The sequence below is a fragment of the Epinephelus lanceolatus genome, chromosome 8, assembly GCF_041903045.1.
Source record: "Epinephelus lanceolatus isolate andai-2023 chromosome 8, ASM4190304v1, whole genome shotgun sequence".
NCBI classification, from domain to species: Eukaryota; Metazoa; Chordata; class Actinopteri; order Perciformes; family Serranidae; genus Epinephelus; species Epinephelus lanceolatus.
Window position 1 is genome coordinate 30,126,998 of NC_135741.1, and position 20,400 is coordinate 30,147,397.

Here is a 20,400-nt window from a genome sequence, read left to right on the forward strand (position 1 = left end):
CTTTAATTTTCACTTCATTGTACATGCCATGGCAGGCCTTTCTTCTGAGCTTGAGGATGTTGTTCAAAATACTGGTAGCCTATCGGATGAAGTGGATTTACGTCAACCTGCCTTCAGAAACAGGGCTATTGTATTTAAATATGTATTAATATTTTAACTTTTAACTCCTATAACAAGGATTCTAGTTACAATGTAGAAGTGTTTCACACAGAGCAGAATCAAACAATAGAGTAGTTTCCTGTTCTTCACACACCCAAGCCCACACCACATCTGCCTGAGGCTATAGTCAGATGTCACTTAGTTTCACTTCTCAGTAAAAGAAAGCAATGCTACAGTAGGGGGATCAATGGCAGAGAGAGTTTGAAGACGCTTGTTCAGAAACTACACAAACAAACTTCATCCTGCAGTAATTCAGGTATGCTACACACAACACTACAGCAACTTTATTGAGAATAATATGTTTGATTTTATGTTTCACAGTAAAATGTAAAAGTCTCAGTAGTCTTTGCCTGTGCAGTTTCATGGCTACACTCATGCTCAGATTTTGTACTTAGTACATTGCTTGCACCACAGGGGACCCAGGAAAATGCTTCCACCCGTGTTAGTCGTGCTCACGCTCATCTCTTTAACCTGTGCACAAAATCCTGCAATACAAGTCATCCTGACTAACAAAGGACTCCAGTACGGTAAGGCAGTGTGTGATGGTGTTATTCACTCAGTTGTTAAGTTTATTGGCACAAAAAATAATTGCTTCATATGGTTTTAGACCATAAAGAACCCAACAAAGTTACACATGAGACTTTAAAGCTTTATACATGTGTGCTGTTCATCCCAGGAAAACATGTAGGTGCAGGATGGATTCAGGAGAAGTTGGACGTTGTCAGTCTCCCTGACATCAGCGGGGAATTCGGCATTGGCATCCTTGGCAGCGTAGACTACACGCTGACAGGGTAGGATTATATTTGACAGTCCTGGATATAGATGTCTATTAACCTTTTTTACATCACTCAGATCATCCTCACACCTATCTACATCTGTCTTTGCTCTCCCCATGTGCTCTAGCACCACCATAACAAAGTGTGACTTTCCGGAGCCATCTGTTCAGTTCTATCAGAACACCACAGGATTCAAGACGTCCATCCCAGGCCTCAGTATTGCACTTAGTGGCAGTTGGATGACACACTATGGCATAATGTGAGTGATCTCTGATCTCTGCCCGACACGTAAGCTCCTTGTCCATCAAGTCAGTAACCCCCCAGCTGTTCAGTCAGGGTTTGGAGTGACATTTCTCAGGTTTTCCTTTTGAGCAATAACCAAATCTTTGGAGCAGCAGAGGTAATCTGATTATCTTTAAAAGTGATTAAATATAACATTACATAATATTTAATAAAATTATTAAATATTACATTAAATATAAATGTAATCATCTCAATGCATGTTACATATTTCAGCTTGAAATGTTAGCAGAGAAATTTACATATAGAGGCTAAATGAGGAAGTGATATTAAGATTCAGCACAGCCTTATGTGTTCTCAGTTCATCTCAGGTTGATTAGAAAAGGAAGTGTCTGTTTTAAAATGTCATGCTGTGTTGTTTCCCCTGAACTCTGGAACTGGAACTGTGGAACTCTGGTCTTGCACAGCCAAGAAACCCACTTGTTCACTTATGCTACACTTTCCTCACTGTCGCAAAAATTATAATAATACTTTTACTGTATTTAAACCAGAACTTGACATGTTATCCTGAAATAAACTGTGTCAGTTAGATCAGTTAAGTGTAGTTAACAATGTAGACAGTGGTAAGTGGTGTGATAAGAATACATGCATCTTAGAAAGTGGCATAAAGTTAGTAAAAAACAGTGATTTTGGTGACTTCCAGTTCTTTCACCCAGTGCCATCAGGCCACTAAAACTGTTGTCCACCCAGTAACCATGGTGAATGTCAAAGTAACAGCCAACTGAGGATATTATTAGCTCAGGCAGAGGACTTTAGTCTGCACTCCAACTGAATTGTTTTAACATAAAGTTTACATGAAATCATACAAAGTGACAAAGTCTATGGACTACAGAGTTATGCATGCTCTTCAATTGGCATTTTAGTCTGACTTTTATCTTATCTCTTATTATGTAGTCAATAATTCTTGAGTTGTTTGCAGGCTGATATGCCAGCACTGACTTTGTTTGTACTGTGTGTTTTCAGACATGACGGAGGATCATTCGACATGGCTATATTTAATATGGATGTGACCTCTGTGGTGGAGCTGGGCAAAGACCCTGACGGCCATCTGTCTGTCACCAGTGTTAGCTGTGATGCTCAGGTTGGAGATGTGAACATACAGTTTCACGGTGGAGCCAGGTACAGTAGAACAGAGGGATGTAGAGAGACCAGGAGAGGGTGATACTGATGTCAGCATATCAACACTGTATTTTCATTTGTCATTTCACAGTTGGCTCTTCCAGCCTTTAGTGGAGCATTTCAAGGGGCGTATCAAGGATAAAATACAGGGCAATGTGAGTGGTTCTCTATGTTTCTGTCACATATATCAGTGGAGGCTCTGTCTATGCTCAGATGAAGCTCAGGTGAAACCTAATGTACAGACCAGACAAGACATTTGCCTTGTTATGTCCTCCACAGATCTGCCCTTGGGTGGAGGAATATATTTCAAGCTTGGAGTACCATCTACAGGCCATGACAGGTATTGCATCAGGCTACATCCTCATTTAGACCCTAATATATTTTGTAAAATGTACAGGCCCTAGCAGTTATATAGTCCAGATGTTACTTTACTTTAAGACAAAAGTAAAATAACAGTAAGAAATTCTAACCTATAACTATACAATTCAATCTATAAATGATTCCTACTCTTATCAGTTTCCTTTGATGTGGATGACATCTTTGCTTTTGACCTTCCTCTCACTGGCACACCCATCATTGATGCTTCAAGTATGAATCTGGGTCTTAAGGTGAATACACACAATCTCTTTTCATATTTTGGAAGTCCCCTGACTTTTGGCCACATCATATATAAACATAATAACGTTTGACCTAAAGATGACCAAAACATGCTGACTTAGTGAGAATGACAAATTGTTCAGAGCTGTAACAGCTAATTGCTAGACTAGGAGAAGAAGAGGTGTTTAGGGGAGCTACAGCACATTGGCTGCATCCCAGCAAGTTTGAAAAGCACTGTGTTGCTCTTGCATGCATGGCGCTGAAGACCACTGTCTCACTTATTGCTCCGAAATCTCTCATAGGTGTACAGCTGGGTTGATGATGGCCAAAGCATGTAATATGCATCATTTTTGTACTATTAACAGTTTATCATTCAGTCAGCCCTGTTGTCCCTTGTGGAAGTAAATACTTCTTCACCGATCGCTTTCAGGTTCCTTTAATTTGTCACCCATCTGAATATGTCCAACACACTCTGGCAAAAGACATTTTTAAAAGCGTGATCACTGGATCATTTCCGTGTCTTTATTTAAAGGGAGAGTTCTACAACATCAGAACTCATGCAGAGCCTCCATTTAAGGCCCAGCCTTTCACTGTGCCTCAGCCACCAGGCTACATGTTGTCAGTGGGCCTGTCTGACTTCACTCTGAACTCTGCCTCATATGGACTCTACTCAGCTGGACTGCTTCAGGCCCTCATCAATGACAGCATGGTAAGTGCCCCCTAAACTAATGCATTCATCACTTTCTGCCCTAAACTATGTGTGTGGTTAAGAGATATTGTTTTATCATCTCAGATACCTCCATACATCCCCTTGCACCTAAATACCAGCGCAATGGGGCCTTTCATTCCTGAGGTAAGTGTATCTGTATCAGGTTTACACTTGGCATCGCTAAAGAGTTTTATTAACTCACTGTATGAATAGCTTCATGTCAGACTGCACCCAGTGACACAGATCTGACATCCACAGAAATCAGCATTGAATAGGAGCTCTTGTCTAAAATTGCTTGGGAGGAACAGGGCTACATGATGGTACTGTGGTTCAACAATTGGTGCAAAGGCACAGCTTGTAATTTACACTTAGTCACCAAGCACCTAGAACAGGAGATATAATACAGTAACTTCATCAACTCAGTTTTCTTTCTGTCACTGGCTGTTTGCTTGAATCTGCATTGCATTATATTTATGATATCAACATTCAATCAGATTACTGATGCCAAAGCCATCAAGAACATCCTACTCATTAAAACAGCATTTATAGACCATTAATACTCAAGTAGCCAGCGTTGGTCAAAGAGCTGTCAGCAGGAGGATGCATGGGAATGTTCCAAACCTTGAAGACAATATAGGTTGCATATCACTTCAAATAGCTGCAGCAAACTTACAGTATCTAATCATAAAACATAGTTATGATACATTTTCAATCCTGACCTTGGAATTGACTTTCTCCTGTTTCTTAGGACTGAATATTATATCTTGACTTTTTATTGTTAAAAAGAGAAAAAAGACATTACAAAAAATTTACATATTAAAGTAATTAAAAAACACTATAAACATTATGAAGCCTATATCTGAACATCTCAACTGGGTTTTATTAGTTATATTTTTGAATGCTATTTTGAGAAGCAACGCGTAGACAAGTTTGTTAACCCATTTCTACCTTAAACTTCTTCAAAAATAGCTGTAGTTTGGCTTCCATGAGCAGTCAAAAATTTGTTGAGCTGTTTTTGTTCTCACCTGAGCTGCATCTTTATCATCCTGCTGCCCGAAGCAACCTCGGCCAAAACACAACAGTTTCATATTCAAGATTAATACAAAGGGGCTCGTGTGAACTCATTGAATGATATAAACAGAAAGTCTTTGGAAATTCCCCCAACTCACCCATACCCCACCTACCGTCTTATTAACTCAGCAGAGGCACAGATAAGTTATGGGATCCATATAGTGTAAATCCTCACATTTAAAAAGCTGAAAGCAGTTTAATATTTGGCATTTTTGACAAATAAATTACTCAAACAATGAATCGATTATGAAAAGTGCTGCTGATTTATATTATATCAGCTGATTAATTGGTTAATTGACTAATTGTTTCACTGAATAAAGAGGACAAGTAGCTGTGAGATTACTGTAAACCGCACTCACCAGGCTTCATATACTCACACTAACAGGAGTTGAGCCAAGTAAACAAACAGCTCTGACACAAATGTGACATTATAGCCATGTAGAAAGTTAAAATACAGTAGGCTATGTGTCCATTTTAAACCTTCTAAAGTAGAATCTCAACTGTTCACACATTTGCTCTGTTCTGTTCATGAAAATGTGTTGTTAAAGTTGTGAAAATATTATAGAATTAAGTTTTTTTTCTCTGCAGCTTCCCAAAATGTTTCCAGGTCTGCTGATGAATCTGCAGATTTATGCCAGAGAGGTGCCGATGTTTTCCTTCCAGCCTGGTGTTGTTAAACTGGGCTTTCAGGCTGCTCTTAAGGCTTCCGCCATCCAGCCAAATGGTACCCAGATCCCACTGTTCAAACTCAATGCTGTGAGTACTGTTGTTTTCTGGCCCATTGATATACAAGTGCATGTAGCTTTTTGTTCTCCACTTTTTCTTTTTTGTGCTTTATTTCAACAGTGGTTGTACAGTGGATATTATGTGTACATTCACACCTTGCAGCTGCCCAGTTTGGCCTTACATTTGTGCCTAAATTTCTTATTTTTTGCTCTGTCTTTCAGGACTTTAAATTCAGTGGTAAAGTGTTGATTGCTGATGGAACACTAAAGGGCTCCATGGCACAGGACAAGTGAGCATCACCATGTTTTAAAACAAACACCTGAGTTCACAATATCAAACTTAAAGTAATGATATCTCTTTCTCTCAAACAGTTTCACACTGACGCTGGTGTCGAGTGAAGTGGGAACCGTTAAGGTACATGACACATAACAACATTACATGATGTTGTAGTCACAGGCAGCCTCATGTATGCAAAATAGCGAGAGTAACGAATCATACTGTATGTTTCTCTTTGCAGATCGATTCCTTGGAAGAGGTGACGATGATGGGAATGAAGATAGTCTTGGCAAAAGTGAACGGTGAGTCAGAATCACGTGTTTCTGGGTTCAGTTCTCTGAGTATGTGAGATTAAAGATTGTAGCATAGCACATTTTTGTCTGTCTGCTTTGCTCGAAGACATTTGGACACAGATTGGCAGTGTATAGGCTTGTTTAATTTTTCCACTGTTTGGAAGTTTAACGTGGACATTTTGTTTGTAATAAATAGCAACTAAATGTTTATAATGTTCAGTATTACCTTTTTTATTATCTCCATCAATGTACTCTAGAGAAACACAGAGGGATACAATGCATTTTTCTTTTATTATAAAATACAGTACTGATCCAATGCATTTAAAATAATGTATAACGCACTGTCTGTTTCAGTGGAACTTGGCAAAGGTGTTGTTTTACCCAGAACGAGACACGCAGAGCTGGTCAACACAGTTCTGGAGGTGGAAGAGGTCAGTGTTAATAAAAGATTTCTCATTAATGTTAGGTTCATGTTTGACTTTGGAGGACATTTTACATGATTTTTTTCTGATTGCTAAGTGACTATCTTTCAAACTATAGGCTACTTTTGCAAAACACACTAACCACAAATCCACCACAAAACATTATACATCTTTTGCAAAAGCACACAACTCTTGCAAACTCTTCAAACCCATCATTTGAATAAGCACAAGAAGCACCAACCAGTGTTTTCAAATGTGTAAATGAGGAAAAATAGAGTGTAGCAATGCACAGGCCACACAGGCTGTTGTCAATTATTGAAAAAACACCCACAGCTGGTTAATTTCCTCACACCTGTGCACACCTGGGAAATAGGTGAGGCAGTTTCTGTTTAAGCTCAATGTTGGAAATAATGGTGTTGAACACTCTTGGCAAAGGTCCAGAAGGACCGAAACATTAGTGGTACTAATAAATTGTGAAGCTAAGTAAGAGCAGCGTGCGGGATTTTCTGTTCAAAAACTCAAGTGACATTTTCCAATGCATCTGCATCTGAGATAGATGTGCGAATACCTTTCTTCAAGCAAAAGTGCGTTATAAAATTAGACACTGAGTGAAATGCAGAGAAAGTCATTCAGTTTGGCACACTTTGTAAATGCAGTGGCTACGAGGATTAATGATTTCAGAGACAGTGCTTCAAGAATTATTGTTAGTGTGTAAGCATTCAGAAAAAAACTATAATTAGGAGCAGAAATTCTTGTCAGACTGACCATTGTCTTTATTTCTAACAGGGCTTTATAGCCGTCTCCTCAGATGCTCAGGTGTTGCTAACAGACAGAGGCTTCAACTGACAGACAAACATGGACGCTCTTCATCTCAGTTCAGATTCTTCAGCTTTAAACCAGTAAACAAACTGGATTTGTCTACATCTGACACCACATGACAAAGGCACTACTGTGTTTAAGAGGTACAACTACATCTGTCTGGACTCTGGACTGTAAATGATTAACATGCCTTGCTACAGTACACAATCAAAATGTACACATATACAGCCTTCATTTCAAATCAATGTTAAGCCTTCGGTTTATCTTTGTAAATGCTTATAAAGTGGTGCTCAGCCTGAAATTGGATCTTTTTTACACAATAACTTTGTTACTCATTTTTGATACCGCACTCTGACTGATTCATTGATAGAAAAATAAGGCGTAGCTGATTAAAGGGGTTGAAAATCATATTGTCATGAGAACTTTTTTTGTTTTTTACATTTTATATACATATTTTTCCACTAATAAAGAAAAAAGGGAGTGATTTGATTTCAAAGTCACTATGTTATATGATTTTTGTGTTATTATTTCATCTGTAAAATTTTTCTGATGACAATTTATTTTTGTATGAATGGTCAATTCTGATTTTTTTTTACAGCATGCCGTGTGCCACTGTGCCATTGCTTGTACTACCACCAGAGGGCACTAAATTAAAAATATATATGTCCATAACATCATCTCTAGAAATGTGCTTAATAATGGAGGGTGCAAGGATTTAACATTTTCCTGAAGAACCAATGTACAGTTTTTCTCCACTGCATATTCACAAAAAATGAAACTATGCACATAATTCTGGGAACTTGAAGATCTTGTATCAACAACAGGACTTCAGACTGCTAAACTCTAAGCACTATTCTATTGTTTTTCACTCCAGAAGATATTGTATGTCACGCTTCTGCAAAAACTCTAACACATACAGCATAATTCAGCACGCCTTGTTCGGCCGGAGAACGCTGGCCTTAAAATGCCACGTCCTAATTACCAATAGGTCTCACTCACATCTCACCTGTTCAAAGTCAACTGGCGAAACAATCCTTTGAGAGAGAACAAGAAGAAGGCGGCCTTGTTACTTTTAATTTGTGCCCTGATTTCGCCCTTACAGCTCCAGGGGACAGTCTTACAGTCGTATTCTGTCACTGTAATGTTTCTCATTTTACTTATTATTGCAGTTCTTTTAAGTTTTGCCAAAGTAGGTAACATTTGCGTAATCTCAGAACCTAACAATGTTGCATTGTCAACTTTTATAGTGTGAATCTGTGAAGCTGGGTTATATGTTTATATGGCAACAGTCTTTGTACTGCATGTGCCATAAATTTGCAGCCTTTTTTGGGACCAATAAACCCTAAACTTTGAAAAAAGGAAACAGTTACTACACTGGTTTATAAATCTGAATATGTAGTTTGGCCTCATGACGCCAAAACATATCTAAACAGTATTTTGATGGCAGTGTCTTCTGTTTATCACACCAGTGTTTAACTGATGGTCTGTTAGGGATATTTATATGATAGCTGTGTGTTTCCATTTTGGTGGAAAGAATCAGTTTTGAGAAGAGAAAACATGGTTTTCAGTGCAGTGAGACTTTAAGAGTTTAGACAAAATGTTAACCCTTTCTAGTTCTGCAAAGTTGAACTTTAGTTTCAGGAAATGTGTCGAAAGGATTAGGAAAAATTGTAAATACGTATCTAATACATTTGTCAAATATTTGCCCTGGTGGAGTCAAGGCAAAAACACTCATTAAACATCAGAGGCAACAATAAATAAATGCCTCAGACTGGACATACCGCCTTTTTGTACACTGGACAGGTTGATTGTGTCTTTTTGGTCTGGGAGAATACACCTGCAGAGTTTAGGTGAAAGTTGCGACATTTTACAACAAAAAATGACGGCCACATTCATGAAACAATGCCATCTCTTTATTTTGAAACATTTCAGTGTGCACTCTTCAGATTCTGTTACAGGTTCACATTCTTGGAATGTAACACCAAAATATAAATATAAGCCTATTTACAGCCGCTGCTCCTAAAATGTTCCCCGTAGAAAAACATCACACTTCAGTTGTTAAACGAGACACTGGGAGGATACCGACTATCAGTTAGGCAGCAGACCAGACTTCAAACAGTCTGATCCTGAGCTGGACGCGATGAGGAGTTAGTTAACTATGAACAAGCTTTAAAAACAAAAGCTCAGCTGAAGTGGAAGCAGGTGTGGAAGAGACTGACCCACTGTGGTTACATAAGAGATCCACTGAAATAATTGAGACCATGACAGTCGAGCAAGATACTCTCTGTGGAGCATCTTGGAAGACTTGTGATGCTGAGCTCCATACAGATATTGGAAAAAAGCTTGCGTTGTACCACAAACCCTTCTGATGTAAACTTTAACTTGTAGAACTGTCCTTAATAAAACTGCTAGATAGAAGAAGAGAAGAAAAGGGAAGAACAAGAGTTACAAAGTTATGTCGCCTTCATCTCAAGCTAGTCTTTACAAAGGAAGCAATCACCGAAACTGAACCACAGTCAACTATGTAGCACCTGAGAGTCCGCTATGGGATAAGGAAGGAAGTATAAAAACGCCACGAGCAAACAGCTTTTTAAACGGATCAATTTAACAGCCTTCGTCAATGTTCACTAATACATCTATACTATAAATAACACCATCTACAGACAGTATGAACAAACGCACTGGGTTTGTTCATGATCGTACACAAAGTGTTTTGGGATATTAAATCTATAAAGTTATTTTAATCTTCACATTTTGTCTTGGCACACCCAGTGATCCTGAACGTAACCCTTCAGAGCTCCTCTGACAACAATGGTGAATGTTCACAACACATCCAAACACTGTGGTCAATGCCTACATGTTGCTCAGTGCTCATACACTCACTTTGCAGCCTTTTTGGGTGTATTTAAGCACATATGCTGTAAATAAGTTAGACATTCAAGTATGCACATTCTTATACTGTAACACTTAACTGTACAGCACATCATCAGTGTAAAAGGAAAGACTAACAAAAGGCAAGACTTAAGAAATGAAGTCATTTGTACCCAGAACAAGACCAGAACATCTGAAGACCAGTCATCCATGCTGACATCTTCAGCAGACAGACCCGCATCTGCATCAATTGGTAAATTAAACAGAAACTCACTCCCCCACTTCTTTTAAATACTTTTGAGACGTTCACAACAACAAACGTTGGCTGGCTTTTCTGGTTCCAAATGATGGCACAAGAGTTTCAAATTTTTAAAATTGGTTGTACCAGACCAAGTAAGTACACCCACAAACTGGCTTTCCCGTCCAGCCACTTAACCTGAACTCAGATCTGGCTTTCAGATGAGAGCTCTGCTTCCTTTGAGCCGCACCAGTTTTTACCAAAAACTGTTCAGACTCCAGCACGCCACAAATAAATCTTTGAGAAAATACATCTAAACCCAGGTGAGAAAAACAAAACAGTAATCTGGATTATAAGATTGCTCAGTATTTCACAGGACGGTGGAGAATTAAAGCCTGGAGCTTTGATATCACAAGACAAAAGCTGAAGCAGTGTCTGTACTGTGTTGCAGCCTGTTTGCAATGGTGATTTTGGTTTTGAGATATTTTTGGTCTGTTCCGCTGTACAAAGCAAGGTCAGCCAATCCAGTGAAAGTCAGTGAAAGTCCTTAACTTGCTTACGAGGGTTTGGAAACAATAAAAAGAGAATGTTGAGAGATGAAAAGTTCAAGACAAAGGGGAGAAAGACAGAAAAGACTAAACGGATGAGATGATGTGGAGGCACAGTGTGATTTTCTTTTTTAAAAAAAGAGCTTTAACATCACAAGACTACGTCCTATGAGCTTCAAGTGCAGTCCAATTCAACCCTGTTTGTTTTCTGTACTGTCATCAGCTCAACACTCTTGGTCACTGCCCGCAGCGGCGAGTATCAAACTCATCTGCGCAGACTGCTGAGGAGGGACGACCAGCAAGTACTCGTGACATGCACACACAAACAAACGTACGCAGGGCTGAAGGATGGGGCTGTGGTTATTAGGCTGTGTTGGCAGGTTAGGTGGGAGGAAATGTCTAAGAGGACCATCGGTTCATGATGGTGGAGAATACAGTGGAGAAGGCCGGGATCATTTGTCCGCGACGGCTGCTGCCATCGGAGCGCGTATCGTACCACGAGCAGTCGCTGCCAACTCCTCGATTTCTGTGTTTAATCGTCTGATGACCCACTCCATTGCCTCCCGGCCCTGAGACAGAAAGAGGGAGGGTGTTAACAAAACGTCATGTGTAGTGACAGGCATATTGCTATGAAAAGACACCCTATTGTCATGATGAGTTATCGGGAGATTTTAAGGGCGACATCACCTTGCCGGCGTTGACAGAGATGGTGTTGGCCATGAGACCCTCAAGGTAGCTGCTCAGACTGACACCTTTCACACTGATCAGAGCCTCCTGTGTCAACACCGTCCTGAACACACAATCATACAAATAAAGGTCACCAACAGTCAACACAATGTTAAATCTGTTTTAGTATCCATTTAATAATCTTTCAATTAAAACTCCAAAACAGTTTGTCAACAAAAACTTTAAATCATTTTAAGCAATTATAGCTTTTGTTCAAAATACTCAGGCCCAATGAGACATATATAAGACAAAGAAAAATTGAGTCATTTACTTTTCAGGATCCTGCGGATGTGGCTTGTATGTTAACTTCTCGTCCACAGATACCAGGTTAGTGAAGGAGATCTGGATGGACAAAATAAAACACACATTAGTCTTTCTCACACAAAATATTTACACTGTCTACGGACATTTTAGAAAATTTAACAGTAAGCACAGTGAAAACAGAGCCATACATTTCTAAATAAGAAATTCAACAAGTCAAAACAACATTAATAACTTGCACAATCGAGATGCCAAAAAAGCTGGTACCATGTGTGAATGGCTACTAAATGAGAAATCAGACGCAGACACTGACTGAGGGAACAACTACGGCTTAGGGTATCACTCTATATCACTGTCAAGCAACATCGGTTACTACTGAAAGTGTACATATCAGTATTACTGTATTATATAAGCGTTACTTACATTTGTAGATTTCAGCTCAAAGCGCTTCTCCTTGGGGTCCACCACTGAGTGTTCCTGAACATAAGTGCACGTTCTTGTTGCCCCGATTATCTGGAGGAAAAGGACACAACTCAGGATTGATTCAAAAATTACAAAACATAAAAAACACACCTCACATTAGATTGTTCAAGCCAGGCCTGTGAATAATTGACTGCTGCACAATGCAATCTGGTTAGATTTCTGTCTGACTTTACCTTGACTTGCTCCGACTTCACATTAAATTCAATTTCTGCAAATAGATACCACTAAATCTTCCAAACTGGACATTTAAAGCATCACTGCAGCTCAAGCGTTTCTCTCATCATCAAACTTACAGACTTGGCTATTGCAGGGAGCCCCCACTCTGTGCTGAGTAGTCTGGTGCTGTGTAACCGTCCCTGTGTGTCCACGCTTCTGTCCAGGACATCAACACCAAACACACCGGGGTTCATGGGGTTGGGGTACTTCTGCATTGCTGCCTTGGTCACCGTCTCCCATGGATGGCTGTTGAAACCAATGTTAACATTAGAAACAGTTTCTACGGTTCCTAAAGGCCAGGGTACAAAATTAGCACCATCCCCTACCCAAACGGTTATAAAATATGCAAGCGGCTGGTAGATTTCCTTCACTTACTAGCCAAAAAAATAAGATCTGCTAAGTATCTCGTAAAATTTGACCGGTGAACAAGTAAGTTAATTCTGTGTGGAGGAGAAATGAGGAGAAATTCTGTTAATTCTGTTTTGGAGTTTTTTGGAGAAACTTCTGAAGGCCATTTTAGATATACTTATTAATCCCTGAGGAGAAATTCAACTGTTTCACTGTGTTGTCCTTTACAAACAGGCCCGAAATACACACACATGCACAAATGGGACCTATACATGCATTAAATGAGGAAATGTCAGAGTGAGGGGGCTACCCATGGACAGGTTTGGTGTCAGAAGGGGACCTGAACTGGTGACCCTCCCAACCCAAGTCCCTATGGACTGATGCCCCTCTGGCACTCTAAACACTCTGGCTAGGAACTTAAGATTGTTAGTCTTAGCCAACGCTTGTATATTTACATTATAATACATGTGGTAATGTCTAAATCCACCAATGACACAAAATGCACTGCTATGGTATGAGACAACATGCTGCAAATCAGGCAGTGAAAATCAGATTCAGGCCATTTTCACCATTTTGTATGTTTGACAAAAGCTAACAAAAGATAACAATGAAGATTATTCTCAAGCTTAATGCATCTGTCATTTATCAATTTGCCACATGCAAACCCCACCTCAAAATAACCCTGTGTGTGTTGCACTAATACATAGAAACAGCAGTAACACGAATAGGTGCAGATTCATGAGAAAAAAAATCTTAAAATGATCGGACTTGCCCTGCCTTACAAAGTAAGAGAATAATTTTCTAAAAAGTTCAAATGTCATACTATAAATAATAAAGACAGGCGCAGAATCAAAATGGAGGACTCATCAAAATACTCGGACAGACTGACAGCAGGAGGAACGCCCCCTCCGCACAGCGTGGACCATCATCATCGTGAATTTCACTAGAAACTTCTAGAAATGGACAAAAATGGTCCCACCATTGTTACAGACTAAACGCTAACACTTCTGAAGAGCAAACACACACAGACAATAGACGGATCATTGTGTTTTAATCGCAGGGTCTCTCCTCTGACAGCCACACAGACCGTTATGTAACGTAACGATTATGATCTCGGCAACGTCAGGTAACGTCCATTATGCCAAACATTTAGTCCCGTGGTTCAGGAAAGACACGTGAAAACCACAAGATTCATTTTCCATTCGTAGTAAACTCGTGGTTGAAACGTTTCAGTAAGCTTTAAGTTTAAAGTAACACACACGGCTTAGCACCTAACGTTGCGGCATCTGATAGCCAAAGTTAGCTTTACGGCTAACGGCACAAAGCTAACCATTAAGTTAATTCAGCTAGCTAAAGCGGGTAACTTCTAATGCACAAAGACCAACAAGTGTGGCTATTTGTTGAAAAAATGTCAAAACATAATGACGAACGGAGGTCACATTTACTAAAATGGTCATTAACATTCACGACAGACAGTTGGGTAACTTTGCCGTAGGCTCTTTACGTTAAGTTACCTAACTTCTGTGCAACCTTAGCAGCTAAGGCGGCTAGCAGCTGCGCCCGGAGACTGCTCCCCCGGAGGGGAGCCCACAATAACTATTCATACGAAAAGAAACCAGTTACTAAACAGACAGACTTATTTAAGGCATCATCACAGAGAGAGAAACACTCACTTGAAAATGTGCTCTGACGCCCAGATCTTCATTTTTTAGGCTTTTCTGTCAGGGCTCGGGAGCCGGTGCCTAATGACAGCGTGACCGCGGTGAGGAAGGAAGAAGGGGCTGAAGGAGAAAGGCTTTAATGGACGACACGCCCCCCGGTGGCAGACACAGGAGCTGCACCCTGACGTCCAGAACAATCCATGAGGCTTATTTATTTATTAGTTAACACAGTCAAGTATTGTTTTTACATTTCTGAGGGATTTGTATGTTAAATCACATCCATTTTATTTCTACCCCTGTTCATTTGAGTGGCAAGTAAAGGGGCTTTTACTCCACTACATTTATTTAACATCTATAGTTAAAAAATATATTTCAAGTTCAACTTTGTTTTGCAAACAAACCGTACATTTAGTTTTGAATAAATGTGTATTCATTGAGCTGGACTTATTCAGTGTTTGCTTAATCACATTTGTGGTTACATTCAAGCTTATAATGATATTCCTTTATCACATTAAATCACACTATAAAAATATTGTGTGTGATCCTTATTATCACCATGCAGTAATATGACTACTGTCTGTGACATTAGTATCATGCAGTAATGATAATAATACAAAGGCCTAATTATATACCTGTCATAGCATACCACTGAGAAGACTATATAATCATAATATCTCATAATATTCCCCTAAAAATCCTGCTGGTGGAGTTAAATTTCTCCTACGGTATAAACATTTGAATAATTTGATATTTCACGATGTATTTCCTTATCAGATCTATACACTATAACTGCACATCCTGCCATTTCTGCTGGTGGATCCTTTTTCACCATTAAAAATTGTATATACTTTTTATAAGAGTTTTCTTGATACTCACACAATAAATCAGCATTCTTATTTCATAACTGAATTCAAAGTAATTTCCTACCAAAGGAGGGCCCTTTAAAATGACATACTGCCAATAATTCCATCCAGATAAATATCTACGGAACAACATTTTGATGAGAACCCAATATAAAAAAATCACTCTGCGCAAAACATCCGAAAAAGAAATTACATGAAAATATGTAAAATTAGAACGATATTGTTACATTTTTAATTAGCTCATAACTTATTGACCCCTTTAACTAATTAAATGTGGTGATTACTTATTAATATAATGTGTAATGTGAACCTAAAAGAACATTATTACAACTAACCGACTGCTTGAGGTGTCACCAAGATCATAAAAGAAATATTATGCTGTTTTTGGTCAGGTGGTTAAGGTGTTGTCTGGGAGGCGGGACAACTACTGTCATAGTTGTCAATCATGATCAAGCCCTCTTTTTATTGGCTAGAAGAAAGACCAGCGTCTCTCTGATGACGTAATTACGCAAATATCATATATCCGACCTGTCCTTGAAGCCGAAACACCACACAGGCAAGATGGTCGCATACTGGAGACAGGCAGGCCTCAGGTATAAAACATGTACATGTATATCAACAAAGTTAGCTCTGTGGTCAGCGTCGACCGCGATATTGTAAATAAGTATTTGTAGATTTGGCCGAATACTTTAGCAAAGTCTTTGTTAGCATTTCGTCGTAATGCCTCAGAGAGCGATAGCTACTGTTTTAGCTTTATGCTACTATATTAGCTTTTCCACACATGCGTTTAATTTAGGGCGCTAACTGATAACCTGCCAACGTGTGTTTCTGTCGGATAAGACATGCAATATATTATTAGTTATGTAAGGAGCGGTAGTGTTTTTTCTCTGTGAGAACTGTTTGTCCTTTAGCATGTGGCTAACAACTGTGTCCTCTCTGTAGCTACATCCGCTTCTCCGCTATCTGCGCTAACGCGGTGCGCGCTGCAATGAAGCCGCAGTTCCAAGCCGAGGCACTGAAGGCCGCAGAGGCAAGCGTCAAAGTCAACAAACCCAAACCGGCATCATGTAAGTTCATCAGATTTTTTTAAAGTTGGAAATCAACTCTAACCACATGGGCACACAACACCATCATGGTCCCCAGAGTGTGTGTGTTTCAAGCAGAGGCAGCTGTGACATTGAGTGGTGACGGAGAGCAGGTGCTCAGTGGTGGAAGATGTGCTCAGAGCATTTAAATTGCAATCTTACAGTGTCAGAAAGATCTCTTTGTATGTGAAAGTGGAGCATCCTAAGTATTACAAAAGCAATAGAGGAGAAGCTACGTTAATATACAGCACCACATCAACAGTGACCTTGCTTTTGTTGCTGTTGGAATATTATTTTTGATTATTATTCCTGATGCACTAACATGTACACATAATTTTGCACATTTGGTTACTCCTTATTTGGATAGTCCGCCTACAGATAGCAGAGAGTATTTGTAACATTTCACCAGTTTATTAGTCGAAATTTAACTGTTGTGCTCTATTCTGTAGATGCAAAACATAGTAACCTGTGGTAACTCATGAACATACATTATCAGAATAATTCAGATTAACTAGTATTCACTCAACCTTTGCAGCATAGTTTGAGTGACAGTTCAAATTCAACTAAATTATTCTGAGAATATGTAGTTAGGTGTCACATATACTCCATAAACATCTACAGAGAAAGCGAAACTTTCACTCACTGATATGGTGTTGAAATGTTACAGATACTTTACAAACTATTTGCAGGTAGACGATTCAAAAAGTGTTACCTATCATATGTATTTTATATACTGCTGATTAGTTAGATATCTAATAATGCATTTTTTTCTAGATGAGTTTTCTGTGAAAATGTGCATGTTTTGTATGCAAAATCTTTATCTCCAAAGTAACTAATAATTAGCCAATGGGGGTTTTGGTTTGAATGAAACCTTGCACACACAGCAGTGTTTGGTACATGGTTACCTGTCTACCAAGACAAGGCCGTTCATTCAGTGTGCTTGGTTGAAATTGTACTTGTACCTTTTCATATCTTCTAAACTGATTCACAATAATCAGCTGACCCTATTTATGGTGTATCAAGGTAATGTTTTATGATGTTGCAGCCCTGGAAGTGTCTGCACATTACGGCTCATATCCCATTTTTGCACCCCTCCTGTACAAATTTAAACTTTGAGTAATTATAGAGGTTGAAATTGTACTGTTAAAGCAGACTAACCCTAAATCTGCAGTCATTGATATAAATAATTCAATTTTATTTGGATCCAAAATAATCTTCATGAGAATGTTTTGAGTAATGTTTCTATCCTCTCTGTTTTTCTCCAGGATTTGAGACCGTGATGTAGATATTTTCCCCTGAGCTGTGAGGTCCTGTCACTGTCTTGTCCTGCACATCGTGGAGAAGAAGAAAAAGATTGATGGCATCAAGATGACCCGAATGAAATTGATGTATTTTCCCTTTCATTTGTAATTAAAATTGTATTAAAGATGGATATCGGAAATACACTTTGTCTCCTTGTATTCTTGCCTTGTTGGCGAATGTATTATTTACATGTACACTGCAGACTGAGACACTGAAACACTTTTTGTCTGTAACAACATTTTTTTATTTTGGTATAAATAAATCGGTGCAGTAGTCTATGTAGTCATATACAGAAACATGGTATTTACAGAGGTATGTGTGCTTTGATCCATGAGTAAATCAATGGTTTGTTGAAATTTCATTGATCCTGTAAGAGCCTCAGTTAGGGAATAGGGTGTTGTGTGCACTGTACACCAGTAAAAACCTGAATCTAAAATCATTAGAAATGCATGTATTGCCCAGTGGACTGAAAATCAAATATAGCAAATAATAACTAATGGGCACTTTTATTTGTCAAACTGCAGATCATATTATTAGTGTAAACAAACTACCATAAATGACAGAAAAATCAACCCCACACTGATGACCTCAGTGAAAATTATAAAACCAGAGAAAGCTCTTGTCAGTATGAAAGCTTGCAATGGAATTGTGAAAACCATTGAATCCATTTTTATATAAGCGCTGAACCGCTTGGGAATAATTATTTTCTTGTTCGGCCAGAAATCTTGCACAGGGGAACCTCAGTAGGGTAGATAGGTACTCCTGCTGCTCCATTTGCCACAAACCTCATTTTAACTGCACTAATGTTGAAATAGAACTAAAAACTAAATGTTATTTGCTCCAATACATCATTCTGACTGATGGGAGTTCATTGTGGACACATCCACAGGTGGTGTTTCTCCCTCCATATCCCATACCAGCAGATCTACACTGAGCTACTAAACCCTAGCTGTCTTTCTTCTCTCTGGTCATCTTGATCATGGTCTCTGGTGATCGGTAGAGGAAGATGAGTTTCTCAAACAGTGTCTCCTCTAGCTCCATCTCTCCCGTCTCTCGGACCACGAAAATGTCCGTGCAGAGCTTCAGGACCCGGTCCACGCACGGCAGCTCCTCAAACATGATGGACCTGGAGATCCCGTTGAAGAATTCCCTGACAAACTTCCCGATGACCAGCACCACTGACATGTACAGGCCTACGATGCTGTGGTTAGGAGGAGAGGAGCAAAGAGAGTGCTCAAATATGTGTGTGTGAGAAACAACTACACGCACAACAGCCAGTGGAGTGTGTTAATGTTATCATGCAGCTGAGATGTCTTGTTACCTACCCGTGTCCAGCCAGGAAGCCCAGACTGGAGGGGCTGACTTTATCACTGAACACCACTATCTCTATGCTGTGACACTTGTGACTGGAGAAGGTGAGAACTGGGGAGCACTCCTCCACAACCCACCACTGGTCTTTCTCTTTCTCTGATCCTCCTTTGACCTGCTGTAGTTTGACTGACATGGGCCTGAAGAAAGCTAGTGCCTGGAGGTCTGGGCGGTCTGAGTGCTCTGAGGGAGGACATGCAGGGGTTAAAATAAACTTTATATTATGAACAAGGGATCAGCACAGGACAGATTAGTCTGATCAGCCGGCGGATCGTCAGCTGATCCTGTTCCAAGATGGATTCCTTTGGATATTTTGAGTACAGTTATAATTTATAGAAGGAAAATCTGTAATATGGTCAATGTAAAATAAACAGCAACTAACCTACTTTCATCCTGGTTGCCATTTTGGACTCTGGTCCTTTGGGACCCCTGAGGAACTTTGGCAGCAGAGAATGAATGATCCTACAGGACAGAATGACGTAGTTTATCACCTTTTGTGCTCAAGTGGAGAAAACTATTCAGTGATGCACATGAATGTCTAGGTTGTAAAAGTGATGAGAAACCGTCTATGACATACAATGTCATCTCATATTTTTTTTCCATTCATGAGCGTTAATTGTAATGTTTTCGTTGCTTAAAAAAGTCTTGTTCAGTGTTTATTTGTAGTAAAAGACCCTCTAAGGAGTCTAATGTTCAATTTTCCCAGTAAGTAAATTTTGTTTCAATGGTTTTAGTCTGTTTTTTTACTAGCATGAATTAGCATTAGTATGATCACAGCAGACCACAGGCTATAAATGCACTGTGCTAACAAAGCTAGCACCTAGCATTAGAGTTAGTTCCACCCTCTCATTCAAATACAGTCACTTCTAGCTCCAGAAGTCCAAGATGGTGATGGCTAAAATGGCAAAGTTGATGCTTTAAAACGGGAGCCACAAACCAATGGGTGACGTCATGGTTGCTACATTTAATATTATATATAGTTTATGGTTGCACTGGCATTATTCTATAGTATAGACAAACCAGACACTGTCTGAAGAGGGGGCCTTTCACATTTTTTTACATTGCCTGAATGCCACCGTAGGTTCTCATACACACTTTGAAAGGGACAGGTGAAGACAGGTTTATTCAGTTGGTTGTGATCTGCAATGATACCACTAGATGCC

The 20,400-nt window shown here is 39.4% G+C and overlaps 4 protein-coding genes across 5 annotated transcripts in view; 2 read left to right on the forward strand and 2 right to left on the reverse strand.

Annotated features, from left to right (window-relative positions):
* The first annotated feature begins 259 nt into the window (after positions 1 to 259).
* bpifcl (BPI fold containing family C, like) lies at positions 260 to 7,779 on the forward strand. 2 transcript variants are annotated; one of them, XM_033629661.2, is made up of 16 exons: positions 260 to 415; positions 574 to 686; positions 836 to 950; positions 1,063 to 1,194; positions 2,199 to 2,354; positions 2,446 to 2,509; positions 2,634 to 2,694; positions 2,871 to 2,962; positions 3,484 to 3,660; positions 3,745 to 3,804; positions 5,320 to 5,487; positions 5,679 to 5,746; positions 5,829 to 5,871; positions 5,975 to 6,035; positions 6,381 to 6,457; positions 7,235 to 7,779. In XM_033629661.2, the coding sequence occupies exons 2-16, from the start codon at positions 587 to 589 to the stop codon at positions 7,292 to 7,294; spliced, it is 1,434 nt and encodes a 477-aa protein (XP_033485552.2). In that variant the 5' UTR covers positions 260 to 415; positions 574 to 586; the 3' UTR covers positions 7,295 to 7,779. The 2 variants fall into 2 exon arrangements, with proteins under 2 accessions (XP_033485552.2, XP_078026291.1); XM_078170165.1 differs by having other exon boundaries at positions 283 to 415; positions 555 to 686.
* A 1,379-nt stretch (positions 7,780 to 9,158) lies between these two features.
* LOC117258842 (PRELI domain containing protein 3B-like) lies at positions 9,159 to 14,770 on the reverse strand. Its single transcript, XM_033630036.2, has 6 exons — positions 14,632 to 14,770; positions 12,688 to 12,856; positions 12,335 to 12,424; positions 11,922 to 11,992; positions 11,612 to 11,714; positions 9,159 to 11,493 (listed from the first exon to the last, which is right to left on the reverse strand). The coding sequence occupies exons 1-6, from the start codon at positions 14,661 to 14,663 to the stop codon at positions 11,377 to 11,379; spliced, it is 582 nt and encodes a 193-aa protein (XP_033485927.1). The 5' UTR covers positions 14,664 to 14,770; the 3' UTR covers positions 9,159 to 11,376.
* Positions 14,771 to 15,979: 1,209 nt separating this feature from the next.
* atp5f1e (ATP synthase F1 subunit epsilon) lies at positions 15,980 to 18,012 on the forward strand. The gene is made up of 3 exons (XM_033628470.2): positions 15,980 to 16,075; positions 16,425 to 16,549; positions 17,833 to 18,012. Coding segments are annotated over exons 1-3 (159 nt in total). The 5' UTR covers positions 15,980 to 16,043; the 3' UTR covers positions 17,835 to 18,012.
* An 89-nt stretch (positions 18,013 to 18,101) lies between these two features.
* The window catches only part of LOC117258698 (piezo-type mechanosensitive ion channel component 2), a 37,969-nt gene continuing 35,670 nt past the window's right edge, over positions 18,102 to 20,400 (reverse strand). The window contains exons 54-56 of the mRNA XM_033629795.2: positions 19,620 to 19,699; positions 19,195 to 19,420; positions 18,102 to 19,070 (exon numbers count right to left, since the gene is read on the reverse strand). Of these exons, the coding sequence (XP_033485686.2) occupies positions 18,815 to 19,070; positions 19,195 to 19,420; positions 19,620 to 19,699 (562 nt within the window). The 3' untranslated portion in view covers positions 18,102 to 18,814. The remainder of the gene's footprint in view (positions 19,071 to 19,194; positions 19,421 to 19,619; positions 19,700 to 20,400) is intronic.